This window comes from Prionailurus bengalensis, chromosome B1 (genome assembly GCF_016509475.1).
Source record: "Prionailurus bengalensis isolate Pbe53 chromosome B1, Fcat_Pben_1.1_paternal_pri, whole genome shotgun sequence".
NCBI classification, from domain to species: domain Eukaryota; kingdom Metazoa; phylum Chordata; class Mammalia; order Carnivora; family Felidae; genus Prionailurus; species Prionailurus bengalensis.
In genome coordinates this window covers 39,857,813-39,878,748 of record NC_057344.1, presented here as the reverse complement: position 1 = coordinate 39,878,748, position 20,936 = coordinate 39,857,813, and the positions used below count along the sequence as shown (strand labels likewise).

Below are 20,936 nucleotides of genomic sequence, written 5' to 3'. Positions count from 1 at the left end.
CAGGGGTGGGGAAGAGAGAGAGACACACACAGAGTCCTCAGCAGGCTCCAGGCTCTGAGCTATCAATAGCGCAGAGCTCAAACTCAAAAACCGCAAGACCATGACCTGAGCCAAAGTTGGACGCTTAACTGACTGAGCCACCCTGGCACCCCTATTGTTTTTAATAGCCATCCTAATGGATATGAAGAGCTATCTCATGGTTTTCATTTGCATTTCCCTAATGATTAGTGATGTTGAACACCTTTTCATTGAACTTATTGGCCATTTGTTTATCTTTGGAGAAATGCCTATTCAAGTTCCTAGCCCATCTTAAAATTGGATTGCTTTTGCTTTCAACAATAGCCAAATTATGGAAAGAGCCCAAATGTCCATCAACTGATTACAAAGAAGATGTGGTTTATGTATACAATGGAATAGTACTTGGGAATGAGAAAGAATGAAATCCTGCCATTTACATCAATGTGGATGGAACGAGAGGGTATCATGCTAAGTGAAATAAGTCAGAGAAAGATATCATATGTTTTCACTCATATGTGGAACTTGAGAAACTTAACAGAAGACTATGGGGGAAGGGAAGGGGAAAAAAAGTTTCAAACAGAGAGGGAGGCAAACCATAACTAGACTCTTAAATACAGAGAACAAACTGAGGGTTGATGAGGGGGATGGGGGAGGGGAAAATGGATGATGGGCATTGAGGAAGGCACTTGTTGAGATGAGCACTGGGTATTGTATGTAAGTGATGAATAACATGCACCAAACCAAGAGCACACTCTATACACTGAATGTTAGTTAACTTGACAATAAATTCTAAAATAAATAAGTAAAATTGGATTGCTTGTTTTTGTTGTTTTTGAGTTGTAGGCGTTCTTTATATATACTGGATATCAGTCCGTTATCAGACATATGATTTGCAAATATTTTCTCCCATCCAATGGTGGTCATTTCACTGTTGATCATGTCCTTCAATGTACAAAAGTTTTAAATTTTGATGAAGTCCAATTTATCTTTTTGTTGTCTTTGCTCTTGGTGTCATATCTAAGAAATCATTGCTAAATTTAACTATATTTTCTTCTAAGAATTTTATAGTTTTAGCTTTTACATTTAGGTCGTAGATCCATTTTGAGTTAACTTTTTTATATAGTGTAAGTTAGGGTCCAACTTCTAGTTTTTTGCATGTAGCTATCCATTTTCCCAACATCATTTGTTGAAAACATTGTTATTTCATGTTGACAATTATTTGATCATATATGTGAGTTTATTTCTAGGCTCTCTATTCCATTGCTTGGTCTATATCTCTGTCTTCATGCCAGTACCACACTGTTTTAATTACCATAGCTTTGTAGTTTTGAAATCCAAAAATGCAAGACCTCCAACTTTGTTCTTTTAATTTTTTTCCCCAAGATTACTCTGGCTATTTGGTGTCCCTTATGATTCCATCTAAGTTTTAGACAGCCTTTTCCATTTCTGCAAAAAATGCCATTGGGATTTTGATAGATATTGAATTGAACCTATAGATAGCCTTGCGTAGCATTGACATCTTAATAATACTGCCTTCCAATCCATTAATAGGGCTCATTGGGGCTTTGATTTACATTTTCCTGATGATCAAGGATGTTGGGCATTTTTTTCATGTGCTTACTGGCTATTTGTGTATCTTTCATGGAGAAATATCTATTCAGACCCTTTACCCCATTTGTTTTCTTTGCCTATTTTAAACTTAGGTTGTTTTGTGGTGATGGTGGTGGTGGTAGTGGTTGTTGAGTTGTAGTTCATTATATATTTTGTGTACAAGTCCCTTATCAGATATATTATTTGCAAATATTGTCTCACATTTGATGGGTTGTCTTTTTACTTTCTTGAAAGTGTCTTTTGAAGCATAAAAGCTTTAAATTAAAACAAATTATTTTTTAGAATGGGAGCAAGGAGGGGAGGGTCAGAGGGAGAGAGAAAGAGAATCTTAAGTAGGCTTCATGCTCAGTGTGGAGCCTGATGCTGGGCTTGATCCCACAACCTGGGATCATGATCTGAGCCAAAATCAAGAGTTGGATGTTCAACCACCTGAGCTACCCAGGCACTCCCCCAAAACTTTAAATTTTGGTGAAGTCCAATTTATCTATATTTTTCCTTTTGTTGCTCATGCTTTTGGTGACTAAGAATCCATTATCAAATCCAAATTCATAAAGACTTATCCCTATGTTTTCTTCTAAAAGTTTTATAATTTTTACTCTAATGTTAAGATCCTTGATCAATTTTTGTTTAATTTTTATATATGGTGTACAGTAAGGGTCCAACTTCATTCTTTTGCATTTGGCTATTTAGTTGTCTCAGTACCATTTTATTGAAGTGTCTATGCTTCTTTATATTCCTTTGACTCCTCCACTCACTGCAGTCTGATCTTTGCTGCTACCCCTGTACAGAAACTGCTGTCACCACATCACTAATGTCCTCGTAGCTAAACTGAGTAGATAATTTTTGGTCCTTTCCTTCTTGAAATACCTCTTGACTTCTGTGATGTCACACCCTCCTAGATTTCTTCTACCACTCTGGCTTCTTTTTCCTAGTCTCTCACCATCCCAAGTGTTCCTGAATGTTCTGTTGTCAGCCCTACACACATTATTTGGGTGATCTCGTCCTCTTACATGACTTCACTTGCCATCTCTGTACTGATTTTTTCCAAAACTTAACTCTCCTGACCTTTGTATCAATTTTATTTGCAAATCATATATTTGATAAGAGAAGTTTAATCCAGTATATATAAAGAACCCCTATAACTGAACAATAACAATACAGCCATCCAATTTAAAAATGAGACTTGAATAGATAGACATTTCTCCAAAGAAGAGCATCTCAAACTCACCATTTCCCAAATAACTTTATTCCTCCAAATCTGCTTCTTCAATGTTTCTTACATCTATAAATGGCATACAATCCATTTGATTTCCCAAGGCAGAAATCTGGTTTATATACTATCAAATGCAACCATTTTGTATATCTCAGTGAGTTTTGATACATTTCTGTACTCCTGTCACCACTGCTACAGATGAAATACAAAACATTTCTATCCCCTGTAATTTCCTGTGTCCCTTCATGTTCAATCTTTCCCCCACTACTGGCCCCATGAGAGAACTCTGCTTTCTTCCTAGAAAGATTAGAATTTATGTTCCAGAGTTTCATATAAATGGAACCATATAATATAGTATATTCCTTTTTTTTTTAAGATTTTATTTTTTTAAAAAATTTTTAACATTTATTATTTTTGAGAGACAGAGCACAAGTGGGGGTGGGAGCAGAGACAGAGTGGGAGACACAGAATCTGAAGCCTGCTCCAGGCTCGGAGGTGTCCCCTCAGAGCCTGATGCGGAGGCTCCAACTCACGAACTGTGAGATCATGACCTGAGCCGAAGTTGGCCGCTTAACCCACTGAGCCACACAGGTGCCCCAAGATTTTATTTTTAAGTAATCTCTACACCCAACATGGAGCTTGAACTCAACAACCCCGAGATCAAGAGCTGTATGCTCTACCGACTGAACCAGCCAGGCACTCCAGTGTCTGTCTTTTTTCATTAAGTGTAATGCTCTTGAGATCTATTCCTGTTGTATGTATTAGTAGCTTATCCCTTTTTATTGCTGAGTAGTATTCCATTGTTTGTATATACCATAATCTGTTCATCCATTCATCTGCTGATGGACATGGGTGTTTTCCAGTTTGGGGATATCATGAATAAAATTGTTGTAACATTCAAATACAAGTCTTTGTGTAGACTTTGCATATTTACCCATTTGTCTTGGGTAAATACCTAGGAGTGGTCATATGTAAGTATATGTTTCACTTTACAAGAAACTTCTGAGCTGTTTTTCAAAGCAGTTGTACCATTTTACATTTCTATTAGCAATGGATTCTATTAGCAATCTTTTTTTTTTTTTGCCAGCCTTTTTATTATCATCAACCCATTTAATTTTAGCTATTCCAGTGGATGTGAGGTAGTATCTCATTGTAGTTTTAATTTTCATTTCCCTGAAGACAAATGATGCTAAGCACATTTTCATATGTTTATTGGCCATTCATATACCCTCTTTGATGGAGAGTTTAAATCTTTTGCCCATTTTTAATTTTTTAAAGTTTATTTGTTTATTTTGAGAGAGAGAGGGGCGCCTGGGCGGTGCAGTCGGTTAAGCGTCCGACTTCAGCCAGGTCACGATCTCGCAGCCCGTGAGTTCGAGCCCCGCGTCGGGCTCTGGGCTGATGGCTCAGAGCCTGGAGCCTGTTTCCGATTCTGTGTCTCCCTCTCTCTCTGCCCCTCGCCCGTTCATGCTCTGTCTCTCTCTGTCCCAAAAATAAATAAACGTTGAAAAAAAAAAAAAAAAAAGAGACAGAGAGAAAGAGCACAAGCCAGGGAGGGGCAGAGAGGAGGAGAGACAGAATCCCAAGCAGGCTCCACACCATCAGTGCAGAGCCCAATGTTGGGCTCACCTATGACAATGAGGTCATGATCTGATCCAAGATCAGGAGTTGAATGCTTAACCAACTGAACCTACCGAGACACCCCTGCCCATTTTATTTTTTTTATTTTTTATTTTTTTTTTCAACGTTTATTTATTTTTGGGACAGAGAGAGACAGAGCATGAACGGGCGAGGGGCAGAGAGAGAGGGAGACACAGAATCGGAAACAGGCTCCAGGCTCTGAGCCATCAGCCCAGAGCCCGACGCGGGGCTCGAACTCACGGACCGCGAGATCGTGACCTGGCTGAAGTCGGACGCTCAACCGACTGTGCCACCCAGGCGCCCCTACCCCTGCCCATTTTAAATAGTCATTTGCTTATTACTGAATTGGAATTGGAATTAAGAGCCTGTTATCAAATATGTTTTCCAAATCTTTTCTCACAGTCAGTGGCTTTCCTTTTCTTTTTCTTAAGTGTCTTTGTCTTTTTTTTTTTTTTTTGTAGTGTCTTTAATTTTTAAAAAAATGGTTTATGTGGGGTGCCTGGGTGGCTCAGTCGGTTGAGCATCTGACTTCGGCTCGGGTCGTGATCTCACAGTTTGTGAGTTCGAACCCCACGTCAGGCTCTGGTGCTGACAGCTCAGAGCCTAGAGACTGCTTCAGATTCTGTGTCCCCCTTTCTTTCCACCCCACCCCTGCTTGTGCTTTGTCTCTTTCAAAAATGAATAAACATTAAAAAAAATTTTTGTAATCAAAAAATGGTTTATGTACTATTTAAGAAGTCTTTTACCCAACACCTAACTGATTTGCCTTTTAATAAACAGTATACGGGAGCGGGGTTGGGTGGATAGGAAAGAAAAGTAAATCCTTGCTTAATCCAAGGTCATAAATATTTTTCTCCTATTTTTTTTACAGAAGTTTTATAGTTTATATATAATTTTATAGCTTTTATATTAATCTAGTTTTGTGTGTTTGGGTTTGTTGTTGTCGTTTGTTTTGGTATATGGTATGAGGTAGGGGTCAAGGTTCATTTTTTCCCCATGTGAATCATTTAATTGTGGCATCATTTGTTGAAAAGAATATCCTTTCCCCTATTAAGTTCCTTTGGTACCATGGTGAAAACCCAGTTTTATGTGTTTATTTCTAGTCTGTCTATGCTCTTCTTTGATCTGTATTATCCTTATGCCAAAAACAAACACTATCTTGATTACTATAGTTTTATAATAAGTCTTGAAATCAGATTATGTAATTCCTACAAATTTGTATTCAAAATAATTTTGGCTATTCTAGGTCCTTTGGATTTCCCTATAAATTTTGGAATCATTTGTAAATTTCTACACACATGCAAAACAACAACAAAAACAAAGAAACAACCCTGCTAGAATTTTGATTGTGATTGATCAGTTTGGGGAGAATTGCATCTTAACAGTAAAGATACTTTATTTATTTTAAAAAGTTTATTATCGGGGCGCCTTGGTGGCGCAGTCGGTTAAGCGTCCGACTTCAGCCAGGTCACGATCTCGCGGTCCGTGAGTTCGAGCCCTGCATCGGGCTCTGGGCTGATGGCTCAGAGCCTGGAGCCTGTTTCCGATTCTGTGTCTCCCTCTCTCTCTGCCCCTCCCCCATTCATGCTCTGTCTCTCTCTGTCCTAAAAATAAATAAACGTTGAAAAAAAAATTAAAAAAAAAAATAAAAAGTTTATTATCGGGGCGCCTGGGTGGCGCAGTCGGTTAAGCGTCCGACTTCAGCCAGGTCACGATCTCGCGGTCCGTGAGTTCGAGCCCTGCATCGGGCTCTGGGCTGATGGCTCAGAGCCTGGAGCCTGTTTCCCATTCTGTGTCTCCCTCTCTCTCTGCCCCTCGCCCGTTCATGCTCTGTCTCTCTCTGTCCCAAAAATAAATAAACGTTGAAAAAAAATTAAAAAAAAAAAGTTTATTATCTGAGAGAGTTTTTTTTTTTCCTGCACATGTTTCCTTCACATGTAAAATGTGAATGCAAATCACAGGCATCTCTTCTGCAAAGGGGCTTTAAGAGCATTTGTTACATTATCTTCCCAATGCTTCAGTAATGGTAGAAACTCTTATTGAGGTGAAGCATTGGACATAAGTGTGAGCAAGAAATGAACTTTTGTTGAGATAAGTCCAGGGATTTGGGGGCTGTTCATTATAGCCTAACCGAGAAAGGTCTTAGCCTCAGGACAAACTCTTTGCCTTTAAGGAGTTTACATTTTGGTGCAAGAGAAACAGATAAATCCACATTATAATGTCAGGTATTGATGAGCACAACACAGAAAACAAAGCAGATACAGTGACATAGAGGATTACAGAATGGTTTAGCTTTAATAGGGAAGGCTTCCTTGAAAATAGAACAGTTGAGCTGAGACCTGAAGTGAGGGAAGGAACCACGAGGTGGGTGCCTGGTGGAAGGGTAGACAGGTAGATAGGTAGACAGTCATGCACTAAGACGGGAACTCCAGACTCTCCTGGGCATGGGAGATCAGGACAAAGCTGAAAGAGCAGTCCTCAAGGTGAGAAGAGAGAAGGACACATCTACCCAATGGCCCCTGTGGGCCATTCTGGTTCTGTGGGAACCAGAAGCAGCTGCTGGACAGTAGACAACTTGTCAGCAATGGTCTTGCCAGACTGCTTAGACACCACTGTCCCATGACTTGAGATTTTGAACAGTGGGACAAAGAACAAAGAGGGAGTAACTGAACTTTTTCCTGACATTCAGGCAGGTTTGTTTTCTCTGAGAAAAATAATGTCCCTGACCTTTGTGAGACTTCATGACCATTATTTTCTTGAAAGTTATTCTCCACCTTTAAAATTCATCAACAGCTTGCTACCGTCCTTAGGAAGGAAGCCAAATTCAACTCTGTTGTCTAGCTCTGTCACAGAATTCTGCTTCAGTCACACTAGGTTTCTTTTAGTTCCTGCACTGGGCCCTCCTTTCTCAGAGCCTTTGCAAAAGCTGTTCCTTCTGTTAGGAACATTCTTCATCCCCTGTCCTGGCTAACATCCCTCAAACACAGTTTAAAGGTCAGTCCTCCTGGGAGTCTTCCCAGACTAGTTTCGGTGCTTCTGTCAAATGTTATCTTAGCATCTTGTTCTTCTACCAACATAGCACTCATCATACTGTATTGTAGCTTTAAAACTTGTCAAGTAAGTCAGACATACAGAGAAGTATAAAAAATAATAGAGAGAGCACCCATATATGCCTGTCACCTTAGTTAAGCAAGGGAACATTGCCAGCTGAAGCCCATCGTGATAACATTTTGCTCTCTCCCTACTCCCAACCATTACTTGAATTTAGTGTTTATCTTTCCATATGTCTCTATACTTTTATTACTTAGGCAAATAATCTAAAGAACACATAGTACTTTTTTCTTGGCTTTACACTTTACATATAAATTATTACAAAGGTATTTCTGCAACTCGCATTTACTCCTCAGCCTTATTTTTGTGATTCAACCATGTTGATACTTGTAACTCTAGGTCATTTCTACAGCTGTATATATTATACAATTTGCCCGTTTTCTCCTCTGATTGACATTTATTTATTTAAAAAAAAACTTTGTGCTTTAAATTTATTTTAACGTTTATTCATTCTTGGGAGACAGAGAGCAAGCTCAGGAAGGGGAGAGAAAGAGAGAGACACAGAATCTGAAGCAGGCACCGGGGCTCTGAGCTGTCAGCACAGAGCCTGATGTGGAGCTGGAACTCACAAACTGTGAGATCATGACCTGAGCTGAGGTCGGATGCTTAACGACTGAGCCACCCAGGCCCCCTCCCCCCCCCCACTGTTAGACATTTAGAGTGTTTATAGATTTTTGCAATTTCAAACCACTCTGCTACAAGCATTATTGTACCTGTCCCCTTATATGAACGACAGTTTCTCCGGACATATTGCTAGGAGTGCAACTGCGGAGTCATAGTACCTGCGAGCCTCTTTGTATCAGAGACTCTTCAAGGTGGTGGTACCACATAGTGGCTTCGAAAGCTCATCTCTCTGCACGGTGAACGCCTTGGGGTCTGGGACTCCGCCTGTCTTACTCACCATGGCATTTCCAGAACTGTGAGCAGCGGACACTAACAGCCGTTTGTGTGGTGTATGACTGGACCCAGAAACTGAGCAGAATGTTGCTCAGGGGGGTGGCCAGAGACTGGGGAGCAATGGCTCGAAGCCTGCAGGAGGTCTCTCCCCCCGCAACAAAGAACACTGCGCGAAGGGTGCGAATGTGGACTCCTCGGTGAGCGCGTCCCCCAGCCCCCGCAGCGACCGGCCCCGCCCCCCGCAGCGACCGGCCCCCCCCCCAAGCCGGGACAGGCCCTCGGTCCCTCCCGCGCGGCCCGTCCCGCCCCCAGCTCCGGCTTTGCCCCCGCCCCCGCGGGTGACTCAGGCGGTGACGGCAGCCGGGAAGGAGGCGATGACGGGCGCGCGGCCGTGCGCCGCGGAGGAGCGCAGGTCCCGGGAGCGCGGCAGCTGCGGAGGAGCGGCGGCCGAGGCGGCGGCGGGCGGCATGGACGGGGCGCGGGGCGCTGGCCGGGCGCTGGCCGCGCTGCTTCTGGCCGCGTCGGTGCTGAGCGCCGCGCTGCTGGCCCCCGGAGGCTCCCCGGAGCACGGTGCCGAGGCCGCCCCGCCGCGAGGTGAGTGCGCGCCGCGGCTCCGGCCCGGCCGGCTCGGCGGACCACGCGCCGCTGCGCCCCCTCCCGCCGCTGGTTCCGCGGGGGGCGCGCCGCAGGCGAGCGCTTGGAAAAAGCAAGTCTCCGGAACTAGTTGTTTCCTCTGCGTTGTAGTGAGCGTCCCCGGACCAGGATTCTCTCGGTGTAACCGTGTTTGGCCGTTGTCGCATGCACCGCGCGGGGCGGCGTCGCGGGCCCAGGGGAGTAGTGCAGTGTGTGTGTGTGTGTGTGTGTGTGTGTGTGTGTGTGTGTGTGTTGGGGGCCCACCCGGAGTAGTGCAGTGTGTGTGTGTGTGTGTGTGTGTGTGTGTGTGTGTGTGTTGGGGGGGGGGGCACCCGGAAGGGAAAGACGCGGGAGCGCTGCAGGCCGCGGGGAGAGCCGCGGAGCTGACCAGCCCTGCGCTCCCCGAGGCTGCGGGGCGCCGAGGTCTCCGGGCGATTTTTGTCTAAATAGTAAAATGTCTGTGATTGGGAGACCTGTTACTCCCCAAATGCAAAGCTAAATAAGAGATGCACTGGCCAAGAAGCTGGTGTATCCGGCATTCAGTCCTCATCTAGCCTATGGTTTGCAGGGACTTCTGCGCAAATGAAGTCCGTTCCCCGAAGAGGACGGAGAACTTGGCGGGTGGCGTCCTGCGCGGTGGGATGTCAGGAGCGCGGGCCGCTGCCCTGCCAGGCCGCTGGAATTGCGGGGCACCAGAGCACGGCAGCCACAGTCCGCAGCCGGATGGCGAAAAGCCTCCCGCCGTGCTGGGATTAAACTCCCGAGTGAATGTCCGACATAGAGTAAAAACTCATAGCGGCGCGGGGAGGGTGTTGACTGCCGGAGCTGGTTGTCCAAACTCGAAGCCAATCTCGAGGGCCCTTAGGGAGATTTTACAGCTACGGGGATGCCAGGGACAGTTGATGTCGCGGTTTGCAGGAGCCCTGCGGTTTGCTGGGAAGCCGCGGAACTAGGTCTTTGGCCTGGGAGGGGCTGGACGGGGTATTTTGCTGGGGGTGATTTTACTGTGTGGCTGGGAGTAGAAGCATCAGCTCCTCTAGTGTTTTCCTAATTTGCCTGGTCTGGGGTGGGGGGGGGGGGAGGATGGTGAAAAATAAAGTCCACGGCTTCCCCTAGACCCCCTGAAAGGAGAATCCCAGGGCCCCAGAAGATGATGGTCCCCAGCCCCTCCCCAGGGGATTCAGGGATTGTGGGGAGCAGTCAACTGCAGCAAACACTATTTGGTCAGGGTTTGGGGAAAGGTCTGCCTGTAACCTGCCTGTCTTCCCCTCATCCCACCCCCTTTTCTGTATCCGAATAGGGGGGTCTTGGTGTCAGTGTGTGTAGTTCAGACTACCTTTCCTCCCCAATCAGAATCTTGTAGGACAAAGACAGAATGCATTTTGGAAAAGCATTTTAGCTGATTACATTTTGTATTACTGCTTCCCCCATCCCTGACCTCAAGTCTCGGTACTCCCCTTCTTTGATAATGGAGGAGAGGGACCCTTAGAGATTACATAATCAGTCCATTCATAAGTTGTCAGGGAAAGATCCTGTGCAAGGCTTTTTCTTTGTGCTTTAGCACCAGTTAATAACCATAATTATTTTAGGAAAAACGTGGTTTGTAAATAGTAACTCTATGTAGTGAGGGAGAACATATGAATATTCTTTTTTTTTTAAGTTTATTTATTGATTTTGAGAGGGGAGAGGAGCAGAGAGAATCCCAAACAGGCTCTGCACTCTCAAAGCAGAGTTCCATGCAGGATCCAAAGTCACGAACGGTTAGATTGTGACCTGAGCTAAAGTCGGTCCAACTGACTAAACCACCCAGGGGCCCCACATATTAATATTCTTAGGTGATCCACTCCAGAACCTTCATGAAGCTGTGCTGAGAGGACAGCTAGGCTTTTAGTGCCACCTGGAGTCCAGGTTTGGGTTGGACAGCTTCCTACTAAGAACTCCATCTTCATATGATTTGAGGACTCAAGTTTACTTTGAAATAAATAAATAAATAAATAAATAGAGTATGTCTTCAAAAATTTGCCCCGCAGGGGTGGCTTAGTCAGTTAAGCATCCAGCTTGGGCTCCGTTCATGATCTCGTGGTTTGTGGGTTTGGCCCCTGCATCCTGCTCTGCACTAACAGTGTGGAGCCTGCTTGGGATTCTCTCTCTCCCTCTCTCTCTGCCCCTCCCCCACTCACACTTCTGCTCTCTCTCAAAATAAATAAATAAACTTAAAAAAAAAAAAAGAATTCCTCCCCCCCCCCACTTGAGCAGAGAGCTAGAACCATAAATTAAATATTTAGAAACAAAAGTCTCCTATACAAACAGCACAGTTACTTGGGTACCTATTGAAGGATGACTTTATGTCCTCACCAAGACATTGTGGACAGGAGAGGAGGAGAGAATTGTTCTTTTGTATATAAAGCTTCTTATGTGTTGTCCTGGTATTTCTAAGGTCAGCAGTATCACAAGTTGGCAGCTTTTTCTTGAAACTGAGCATTTAAATTCAATTTAGATGTCATATTGGATGGTTTGGGTGTTGCATCCTTACGATGACAATTAAGAACAGTCAGAGTCTGAAATTCATATGGAAAATTGAAGCATAAAACAAGAACCTTACTCTATCCCCTACTAAGGACTCATAGGAAACTGAATAAAAGCATTAGTTATTCCAACTATGAAGGGATGATGATATGTAAAACAGTTATAAAGGAAAAGGTCAATGGATAGTGACTATAAATTTGAAAATGAAAACTATCAAAATTGAACCAGGGAAGCTAAAGAGAAGTATTTGAAAACATGGTATGATGTGTATGTATGACAGGTATGACAGAGGATTTAATATCTGTGCTATGTAAAGAAATGATACAAATCCCAAGAAGAGTGCCAAGATGGAAGGGGTGTTAAATAATAAAACCCACCTGAGTAAATATAAAGAGCAAATTGTCTTTATTTAATAATTCATGACTGGGAGGGGGGATGGGCTAAATGGGTAAGGGACATTAAGGAATCTACTCCTGAAATCATTGTTGCACTATGTGATAACTAATTTGAATGTGAATTTAAATAAATGAATAAATACATAATTCATGGTATCCTGTCTAACAAATAGAAAGGAGCTCCCTCAAGCTGCAGGAAAGGAAAGGTTTTTAAAGGGAGAGAGAGAGAGGAAAAAAGGAAATCATTAGCAAAGAATGCATGTTAGGCCAGGATGCTCTCCCAGGGGTAATGCAAAGGGACCCTCAGTGGATTGATTACCCTTGGGTGCTGACCAGGAAATTCCAAGTTGCCTGCCTAAAGGTCACTTTTCTGGGAGAGGGTGAAGCTGCAGGTAGTTCAGGTATTAAGTCTTGGTGGGGTGTAGCATAAGTGACTCCATTTTGGGCTTGCTATCTCTTTTCTAACAATTTTCACTGTTTGATCAGACTCTCAGCTTAACTAAGAGATGTGATCAAAGCATAAGGCGCTAATGCCACGCTCAGCTCTGCAGTTCTTGCAGCTTTTTATGAAGTTTTGTTGCTACTTTTGGTGGTATCCATAGGTCATGACTGATTTTTTGTTTTTGTTTTAATTTCTGTGATATTCATAGGCCACATCTTCAAGGTTTACAATCTTTAAGTTGGTCATTCTCTTCACTCCTTTTCTGATGTTCTTATATTAAGGAGATCATTTTGTTGCTGCTTAGTGGCTGCAAACATGTATTGAGAGCTTTTAAGAGTATATAATGTGCCAAGGAAATTACTAAGATTATTATAAGCAGGGTAATTCTCAATGTCTGGAGTGCAGTTCAGACCCAAACCAGTTGAAAGCAAAATCAAATAAGTCAGAGAAAGACCCTGTTGAAGGAGTCACCTTTGTAAGCCAAGTCGCTTGCTCAGTGATCTTATGTAATTGAGTTTCAACTTCCCCAAAAGTATTAATTCAGGTGCAGTAGGTGGTTTTGGCCACAGTACAGACAACTCTTTTCTTGGCTAAAATATAACTAAGGGCTATCCTATTATCAAGTACAACTTTGGCCAAAGAGGCTAAGGATCTTTATTGGGCAGCTATTGTCTTGGCAATAAATTCTGCACAAACCTTAACCATTAAGGAGAGGCTTCTGATCATATTCTCGTTTACACTTACTCCTACCCAAGGAAGTATGACCCTGCCAAAGGAAGTGAGTGTGAGTCATGAATGCCTCCTGGTAATTCCTTTCTAACTTGACAATGTAAATCCAGGGGTGTGGACCATTGAGGTGTGGTAGTTCATTTGTGGTAAGTTCAGTAAGCTAAACTAAGAGTCGTTGACCAGCTTTGTAGGCATTCATAATGATAACCACAACGGACGAAGACAAACTCTGTTGGGGCACATATCACTTCCCACTATGGTGGCGCTGTTAATGGGTTCATTCACAGGGATTGTTTGTATGTGCCTGTTCAAGTCGAAGAGTCAACTAGGTTTCCTCCTTAGCCTAAAATATAAAGTTATTCTCAATTCTTAGAGTTACCCACCTTAGCAATGGCCTGGGAGATACAGATAATGGCATTCTTTCCAGGCCAGTGCCAGAGTAAAAGACAGTAAAGGGAAGACGAGAGGGTTTCATGTTTAGTTAAAGTATGAAGTCTTGATCTGGCATCTTGGGAGGAAGCAGTCTGCTTTGATGTCAGCTCCTTCTCTTTCTGTTCAATTTGATTTGGAGGTCTCCAGTGCTTGAGAAGGACCATGTGTCAGGTGGAGCCTACTTCCTCAGTGAGATGTGTATCTAAGGTCTAAGCCCCTGCAGTCTGGCTGCCATCTGGGTGGTGAGGAGGACCTGGTGTAGTCCAAGGAGGCTCAAGGGCAGTCTTTTTTCTTGGTGATTCCAAATCAGAAGGGTGAGGGAAAATTGCAAACATTAGTTTGGAGGGTTGAGCCAAATTATTGAGGAAACTAGAAGAATTCAGGATCTAGTCCACTTTATAACAGAACCTCAAAGACAATTAACAGAATTAAACTCTAATATAGACAAAGGTGTAAACATAATTTCTTCTCTCTACAATTACCTTATTTATTTATTTATTTATATTTTATTTTATTTTTTATTTTAACTTGCTTTATTTTTTATATATTTTTAAATTTACATCCAAATTAGTTAGCATATTGTGCAACAATCATTTCAGGAGTAGATTCCTTAGTGCTCCTGTCCCATTTAGCCCATCCCCCCTCCCACAACCCCTCCAGTGACCCTCAGTTTGTTCTCCATATTTATGCATCTCTTATGTTTTGTCCCCCTCCCTGTTTTTATATTATTTTTGTTTCCCTTCCCTTATGTTCATCTGTTTTGTCTCTTAAAGTCCTCATATGAGTGAAGTCATATGATCTTTGTCTTTCTCTAATTTCACTTAGCATAATGCCCTCCAGTTCCATCCACGTAGTTGCAAATGGCAAGATTTCATTCTTTTTGATTGCTGAGTAATACTCCATTGTATATATATATATACCACATCTTTATCCATTCTTCCATAGTTGGACATTTGGGCTCTTTCCATACTTTGGCTATTGTTGACACTGCTGCTATAAACATGGGGGTGCATGTGTCCCTTCAAAACAGCACACCTGTATCCCTTGGATAAATGCCTAGTAGTGCAATTGCTGGGTCGTAGGGCACTTCTATTTGTTTTTTGAGGAACCTCCATACTGTTTTCCAGAGTGGCTGCACCAGCTTGCATTCCCACCAACAATGCAAAAGAGATCCTCTTTCTCTGTATCCTTGCCAACATCTGTTGTTGCCTGAGTTGTTAATGTTAGGCATTCTGACAGGTGTAAGGTGGTATCTCATTGTGGTTTTTTATTTGTATTTCCCTGACGATGAGTGATGTTGAGCATTTTTTCATGTGTCAGTTGACCATCTGGATGTCTTCTTTGGAGAAGTGTCTATTCATGTCTTTTGCCCATTTCTTCACTGGATTCTTTGTTTTTTGGGTATTGAGTTTGATAAGTTCTTTATAGATACTGGATACTAAGCCTTTATCTGATATGTCACTTGCAAATATCTTCTCCCATTCTGTCAGTTGCCTTTTAGTTTTGCTCATTGTTTCTTTCACTGTGCAGAAGCTTTTTATTTTGATTAGGTCCCAATAGTTCATGTTTGCTTTTGTTTCCCTTGCCTCCAGAGAGACACGTGTTGAGGAAGAAGTTGCTGCGGCCGAGGTCAAAGAGGTTTTTGCCTGCTTTCTCCTTGAGGATTTTGATGGCTTCCTGTCTTAAATTGAGGTCTTTCATCCATTTTGAGTTTATTTTTGTGTATGGTGTAAGAAAGTGGTCCAGATTCATTTTTCTGCATGTCGCTGTCCAGTTTTCCCAGCACTACTTGCTGAAGAGACTGTCTTGATTCCATTGGATATTCTTTCCTGCTTTGTCAAAGATTAGTTGGCCATATGTTTGTGGGTCCATTTCTGGGTGCTCTATTCTGTTCCACTGATCTGAGTGTCTGTTCTTGTGCCAACCCTCATTTTTTATAATAAAACTAATTTGTTTGCATTAAACTTTGCCTGATTATTTTCTTTCTTTTTTTAGTTTTTAAAATTTTTTTTTTTATTTTTGAGAGAGCGAGACAGAGCATGAGCAGGGGAGGGGCAGAGAGAGACGGAGACACAGAATCTGAAGCAGGCTGCAGGTTCTGAGCTGTTAGCACAGGGCCTGATGACAGGGCTTGAACTCACGAACTGTAAGATCATGACCTGAGCCGAAGTCAGATGCTTAACGGACTTGAGCCACCCAGGCACACCACTTGATTATTTTCTTAAGTGCAGCAAGATAATTGACCATATAGGGGCACTTAGGTGGCTCAGTCAGGTAAGCATCTGACTCTTGGTTTTGGCTCAGGTCATGATTTTGAGGCTTACGAGTTTGAGCCCACTGTCTGGCTCTGTGCTGACAGTGTAGAGCCTGCTTGGGATTCTCTCTCTCTGCCTTTTCAGCCCCTCTCCTGCTCTCTCTCTCAAATATAAATAAATAAACTTTAAAAAAAAGTTAGATATAGCATTTTTTCTTTTTTAAAAAAAATATTTATTTAGGTAAGCTCTATGCCCAGTGTGGGGCTTGAACTCATGACCCTGAGATCTAGAGTTGCATGCTCTACCAACTGAGGCAGCCAGGTGCCCTCCCCTCTTAAAAAAAATTTTTTTTGGACCATATAAGCTCTTTTTAAAAATATTTTTTTAATGTTTACTTTTGAGGTGGGGGGAGGGGCAGTGAGAGGGGGACAGAGGATCCGAGGTGGGCTCTGGGCCTATAGCAGACAGCCTGATGTGGGGCTTGAACTCATGAACCACAAGATCATTACCTGAATGGAGGTCCAACACTTAACTGACTTAGCCACCCAGGCGCCCTCATATAAGCTCTTTTTATTACTACTTTGCTGGAACCTTGTAAGCAAGGTTAGGGCAACTTTTCCAAGAGGGTTTATTGGCTCTGCAAAGTCAGCCTTAGTTCTTTAAAGCTACTTGGTCATATCTAAGTCTATGCATATCTCTTTCAAATATGACATGTTGGTCAAAGCTTTAATTACATGGCCAGTATTTCCAATGGTATCTGGTTATAAGGATTAGACTCTTGTTGAATCTATGTAAATAACTAACTATATTGCCATGAAAAGAATACTCAAGAACTTTCCAATTCTGGAGGAATCAGGTAGGGAGAAAAAGTCAGTGTTTCATCTTTGTTCACAAAGGTATATCTTATCAAATTATTGATACTTTAAGAGAAAAAAGAAAAAGGTTTCCTAAAATCTGGAAAAGCAAAATGTTAGAAAACCAGCAGCTTTAAACAAGATGTCATAAAAATTAAAATATCCTCCTTGGTGCATTCAGTCCTATGTTATTCTTTTTTGCTTGAATACTGTTTTTTCCACTAATTCTGGAAATTCTTACCCAGTTCAGTTGCATGATCTGAAAGTTATTAGAAACCTGTATTTTACAGCACTTGTCAGATTCTTTTCCATGAATTTCTCTGAAAATGAAACACATTTGCAGGAAGCTTTTGTAGAAGCATTTCAATAAAACAGTAACTCTGTAAATGACAAAAGATTTTAAAATGTCTATTGTTAGAGAGCTGATGAAAGTTCATTACAATGGAATTGACAAGGAAATTCGGTTATTTTTGTGAATACATTTTAAGATAGTAACTAGAATTACAAATGTTAACATTATATCAATACCTATTAGATCTTCAGGAATTTCATACAGTTTTTGGAACACTTATATTAATAACATATGCACACAAATATAATCTAAGAAGACTTAACATCACCTGTTTGACAATACCTCCCATGTAATTTAACATACCAGATAAGCCTATTTAGTTCACATCTTCCCTTTTATAAAGAGAAAACAAATCCTTTGAGATGTTCCAGGGACCATCTGGAAAACCCAAAGTGGGTTCAAGGTCAAAAAGACTTCATTTAGAATCTGATTTTGTGGAAGTTTGTTAAAAATATCAAAAGGTTTAGGGGTGCCTGGGTGGCTCAGTCAGTTAAGCATCCAACTTCAGCTCAGGTCATGATCTAGTGATTCATGAGTTCCAGCCCCGCATTGGGCTCTGTGCTCATACCTCAGAGCCTGGGGCCTGTTTCTGATTCTGTGTACCTCCCCCCCCCCCCCACCGCCCTTCCCCCACTTGCACTCTGTCTCTCAAAAATAAATAAACATTAAAAATTTTTTTTTTGTTTAAATATCAAAAGGCTTGGGGACACCTGTGTGGCTCAGTTGGTTAAGCGTCTGACTCTTGATTTCAGCTCAGGTCATGATCTCACCGTTTGTGAGTTCAAGCCTTGCATTGGGCTCTGCACTGACAGTGTGGATCCTGCTTGGGATTCTCCTTCTCTCTCTCTCTCTCTCTCTCTCTCTCTCTCTCTCTCTGCTCCTTCCCAACTCATGCACTTTGTCTCTCTCTCTGTCTCTCTCACTCAAAATAAATAAATAAACTTAAAAAAATATCAGAAGTTTTAGATATGTCATCAACTGACGGAGGAGTTTCTTAGAGCCAGATCAATAGCTAAGAGGGATGTGCAGTGATGGGGTTGGGGTTGTGTGGCGTTTTCTTGGTGCACCTCATTGTGCAGAATTTTTCTTGTGGTTGGTGGGTGATGTAGTGTCAACCTAACTGGTTCTGTGACCAGCTCATCCTAACACAGGTGTCTTTGGGCTAAGTGCTAAGTGTTCTAACAGCTCTTAAATGCTTGACTTGTGCTCACCAATTTTTGTGACTCTTTTGGCCTGCAAGATTCCCATTAGCAATTAATCTTTATGTCATGTACATATTAACAGAAAGCAGTAGTATCTGAGGAACTGAAAGTGGACATCAGCATAACCAAAGATCTGGGGACTGGGGAAAGTGTCCGACCTCAAAGAATGGGGACCGCGGGCTGATTCTAAACAAATGGAGAACTGCAGCTGTGGCTGAGTCTGAAAACAGAACCAAAACCTGGGGAGTGGAAGTTTCTGCGAAATGGCTAATACAAGGCCCTGTGTTTTACTAGCAGCAGTCCCCGAGGATCCTCGAGCTGGGGAAAGGGTTGAATGAGCAAACCCCAACAAATGGGGATTACAGGCTGGGGGCTCCCCGTGGTGGGGAACTGTGGGTAGTGGTGCACAGTTACTGCTGTTAACTGTGCACCACTGCCCACAGTTCCCACATAGATCGTGGGCTAGGATTAAGGGCTGGGGTTTTCCACTCAAAAACCCTGGAATTGCGGACTGAAGAGCCAATTAGATTGAGAGCTTGATGCAGAGAGCGGAGCACAGAACCAAAAGAGAAGTTACCCATGGCTCTTGGACATGGTGAGGAAGAACGTGAGTTCAGAGTGTATGTGGGGTACCATGCTCGTGTTTCTCAGTTTCCTCGAAGCTGTCGAAGTCTCCTTCAGTCCCCACTGCCACGAAATCTGTTAAATAACAGAAATTCAACTGAGTAAATTTCAATATCATCTAGCAAATAATGTAGAAAGGAACTTCACTGAGCTGCAGAAAAGGAAAGTTTTTAAAGGTGGAGAGGGAGAGGAAAAAGGAAATCATTCATAAAAATGAATTGTTTTAGGCCAGGTCACCTTCCTAAGGGCAACAGAAGGGGTCTATCAGCAGATTACCTCCTGGTGCTGACTGGGAAGTTCCAGATTGCCTGGTTGAAAGTCCCATTTCTGGCAGAAGCTGAAGCTGCAGTTAGGTTAGGTTAGATATGTCTTGGTGGGGTTTAGCATGAGTGACTCCATCTTGGGCCTGCTATCTCCTTTCTAATGTGGGTTAAGTGGTTAAATAAATGAACATTCCAACAATTCACGTGAAAGGAAAGTACATAAACATTTGGAAAACATTTCAGAGTTGTTAATCGTTATTTCAAAACTATTTTTAAAATAATAAGAAAATTAGATTTTCTATACATCAGGCTAAAAAGTGAGGGAAAAAATTAAAAGGCTAAAAATCCCTGGCCCAGCTTCGAGGGAACAGATATGTTTACTCTCAGGAGACTGGTAACAGAGGTCAGGTGCTGGTCAGACTGAAGCTGAAGTCCTGGTGGCTGGTGGGTGTCTTTGGGCAAGTTGCTTGACCTCTGCAGGCCTCAGATTCCTCATCCAGAAAATGGAGACCTCAAAAGCTGTTCACAGGGCTGTTGGGGCCTGTCATACATTGAGTGTGTAGTTATTTGTATCACCTGGGAGCCCACGGTCACCACAGTTGTCATTATAAATCACAACTAGAGGATCCTGGGAAGATGGTGGCGTAGGAGGATGCTGGGCTCACCGCACATCCTGCTGATCACTTAGATTCCACCTACACCTGCCTAAATAACCCAGAAAATCGTCAGAAGACTAGCAGACCGGAGTCTCTGGAGCCAAGTGCAGACGAGAGGCCCACGGAAGAGGGTAGGAAGGGCGGCGAGGTGGTGCGCGCTCCACGGACTGGCGGGAGGGAGCCGGGGCAGAGGGGCGGCCCACCGGCCAAGCAGAGCCCCCGAGTCTGGCTTGCAAAAGCGGAGGGGCCAGGCGGAGTGTGTTCTGACAGCAAGCTGGACTTGACACCTGGAAGGTTATAAGGTTATAGCGCTGCTCAGAGGGCTGGAGGACAACAGGAAGGAGAGTTGTTGAGACCCGGACGACAGAGCTCATCTTGGCAGGGAACAAAGGTGCTCGCCAGCGCCATCTCCCTCGCCCATCCCCCAGCCAAAATCCCAAAGGGAACCAGTTCCTGCCAGGGAACTTGCCTGCACCGCGAAACACCCAAAGCTGTGCTTCTGGAGATCCATCCCTCCGGCGGGTCTGACTCTCTCCCGGGGCCACAGGGCCCCTCCCGAAGCGGATCTCCGAAGCAAAAGTGAGCTGAGCCTGCCCCTCCTGCCCCTGTGCACCTTGCCAATCCACCCCAGCTAATACGCCAGATCCCCAGCACCACAAGCCTGGCAGTGTGCAAGTAGCCCAGACGGGCCATGCCACCCCACAGTGAATCCCGCCCCTAGGAGAGGGGAAGAGAAGGCACATACCAGTCTGACTGTGGCCCCAGCGGTGGGCTGGGGGCAGACATCAGGTCTGACTGCGGCGCCGCTGACCAACTCCAGTTATACACCACAGCACAGGGGAAGTGCCCTGCAGGTCCTCACCATTCCAGGGACTATCCAAAATGACGAAACGGAAGAATTCCTTTCAGAAAAACGTCCAGGAAATAACAACAGCTAACGAACTGATCAAAAATGATTTAAACAATATAACAGAAAGTGAATTTAGAATAATCGTCATAAAATTAATCGCTGGGCTTGAAAACAGTATAAAGGACAGCAGAGAATCTCTTGTTACAGAGATCAAGGGACTAAGGAACAGCCA

The 20,936-nt window shown here is 43.3% G+C and overlaps 1 protein-coding gene across 3 annotated transcripts in view; it reads left to right on the top strand.

Annotated features, from left to right (window-relative positions):
* Positions 1-8,850: 8,850 nt before the first annotated feature.
* HGSNAT (heparan-alpha-glucosaminide N-acetyltransferase) overlaps positions 8,851-20,936 on the top strand; it is a 52,887-nt gene continuing 40,801 nt past the window's right edge. For 2 of the 3 annotated variants that reach the window (XM_043562721.1, XM_043562712.1), the window contains exon 1: positions 8,851-9,085. In XM_043562721.1, the coding sequence (XP_043418656.1) occupies positions 8,866-9,085 (220 nt within the window). In that variant the 5' untranslated portion in view covers positions 8,851-8,865. The remainder of the gene's footprint in view (positions 9,086-20,936) is intronic. The other variant, XM_043562728.1, reaches the window with a different exon arrangement.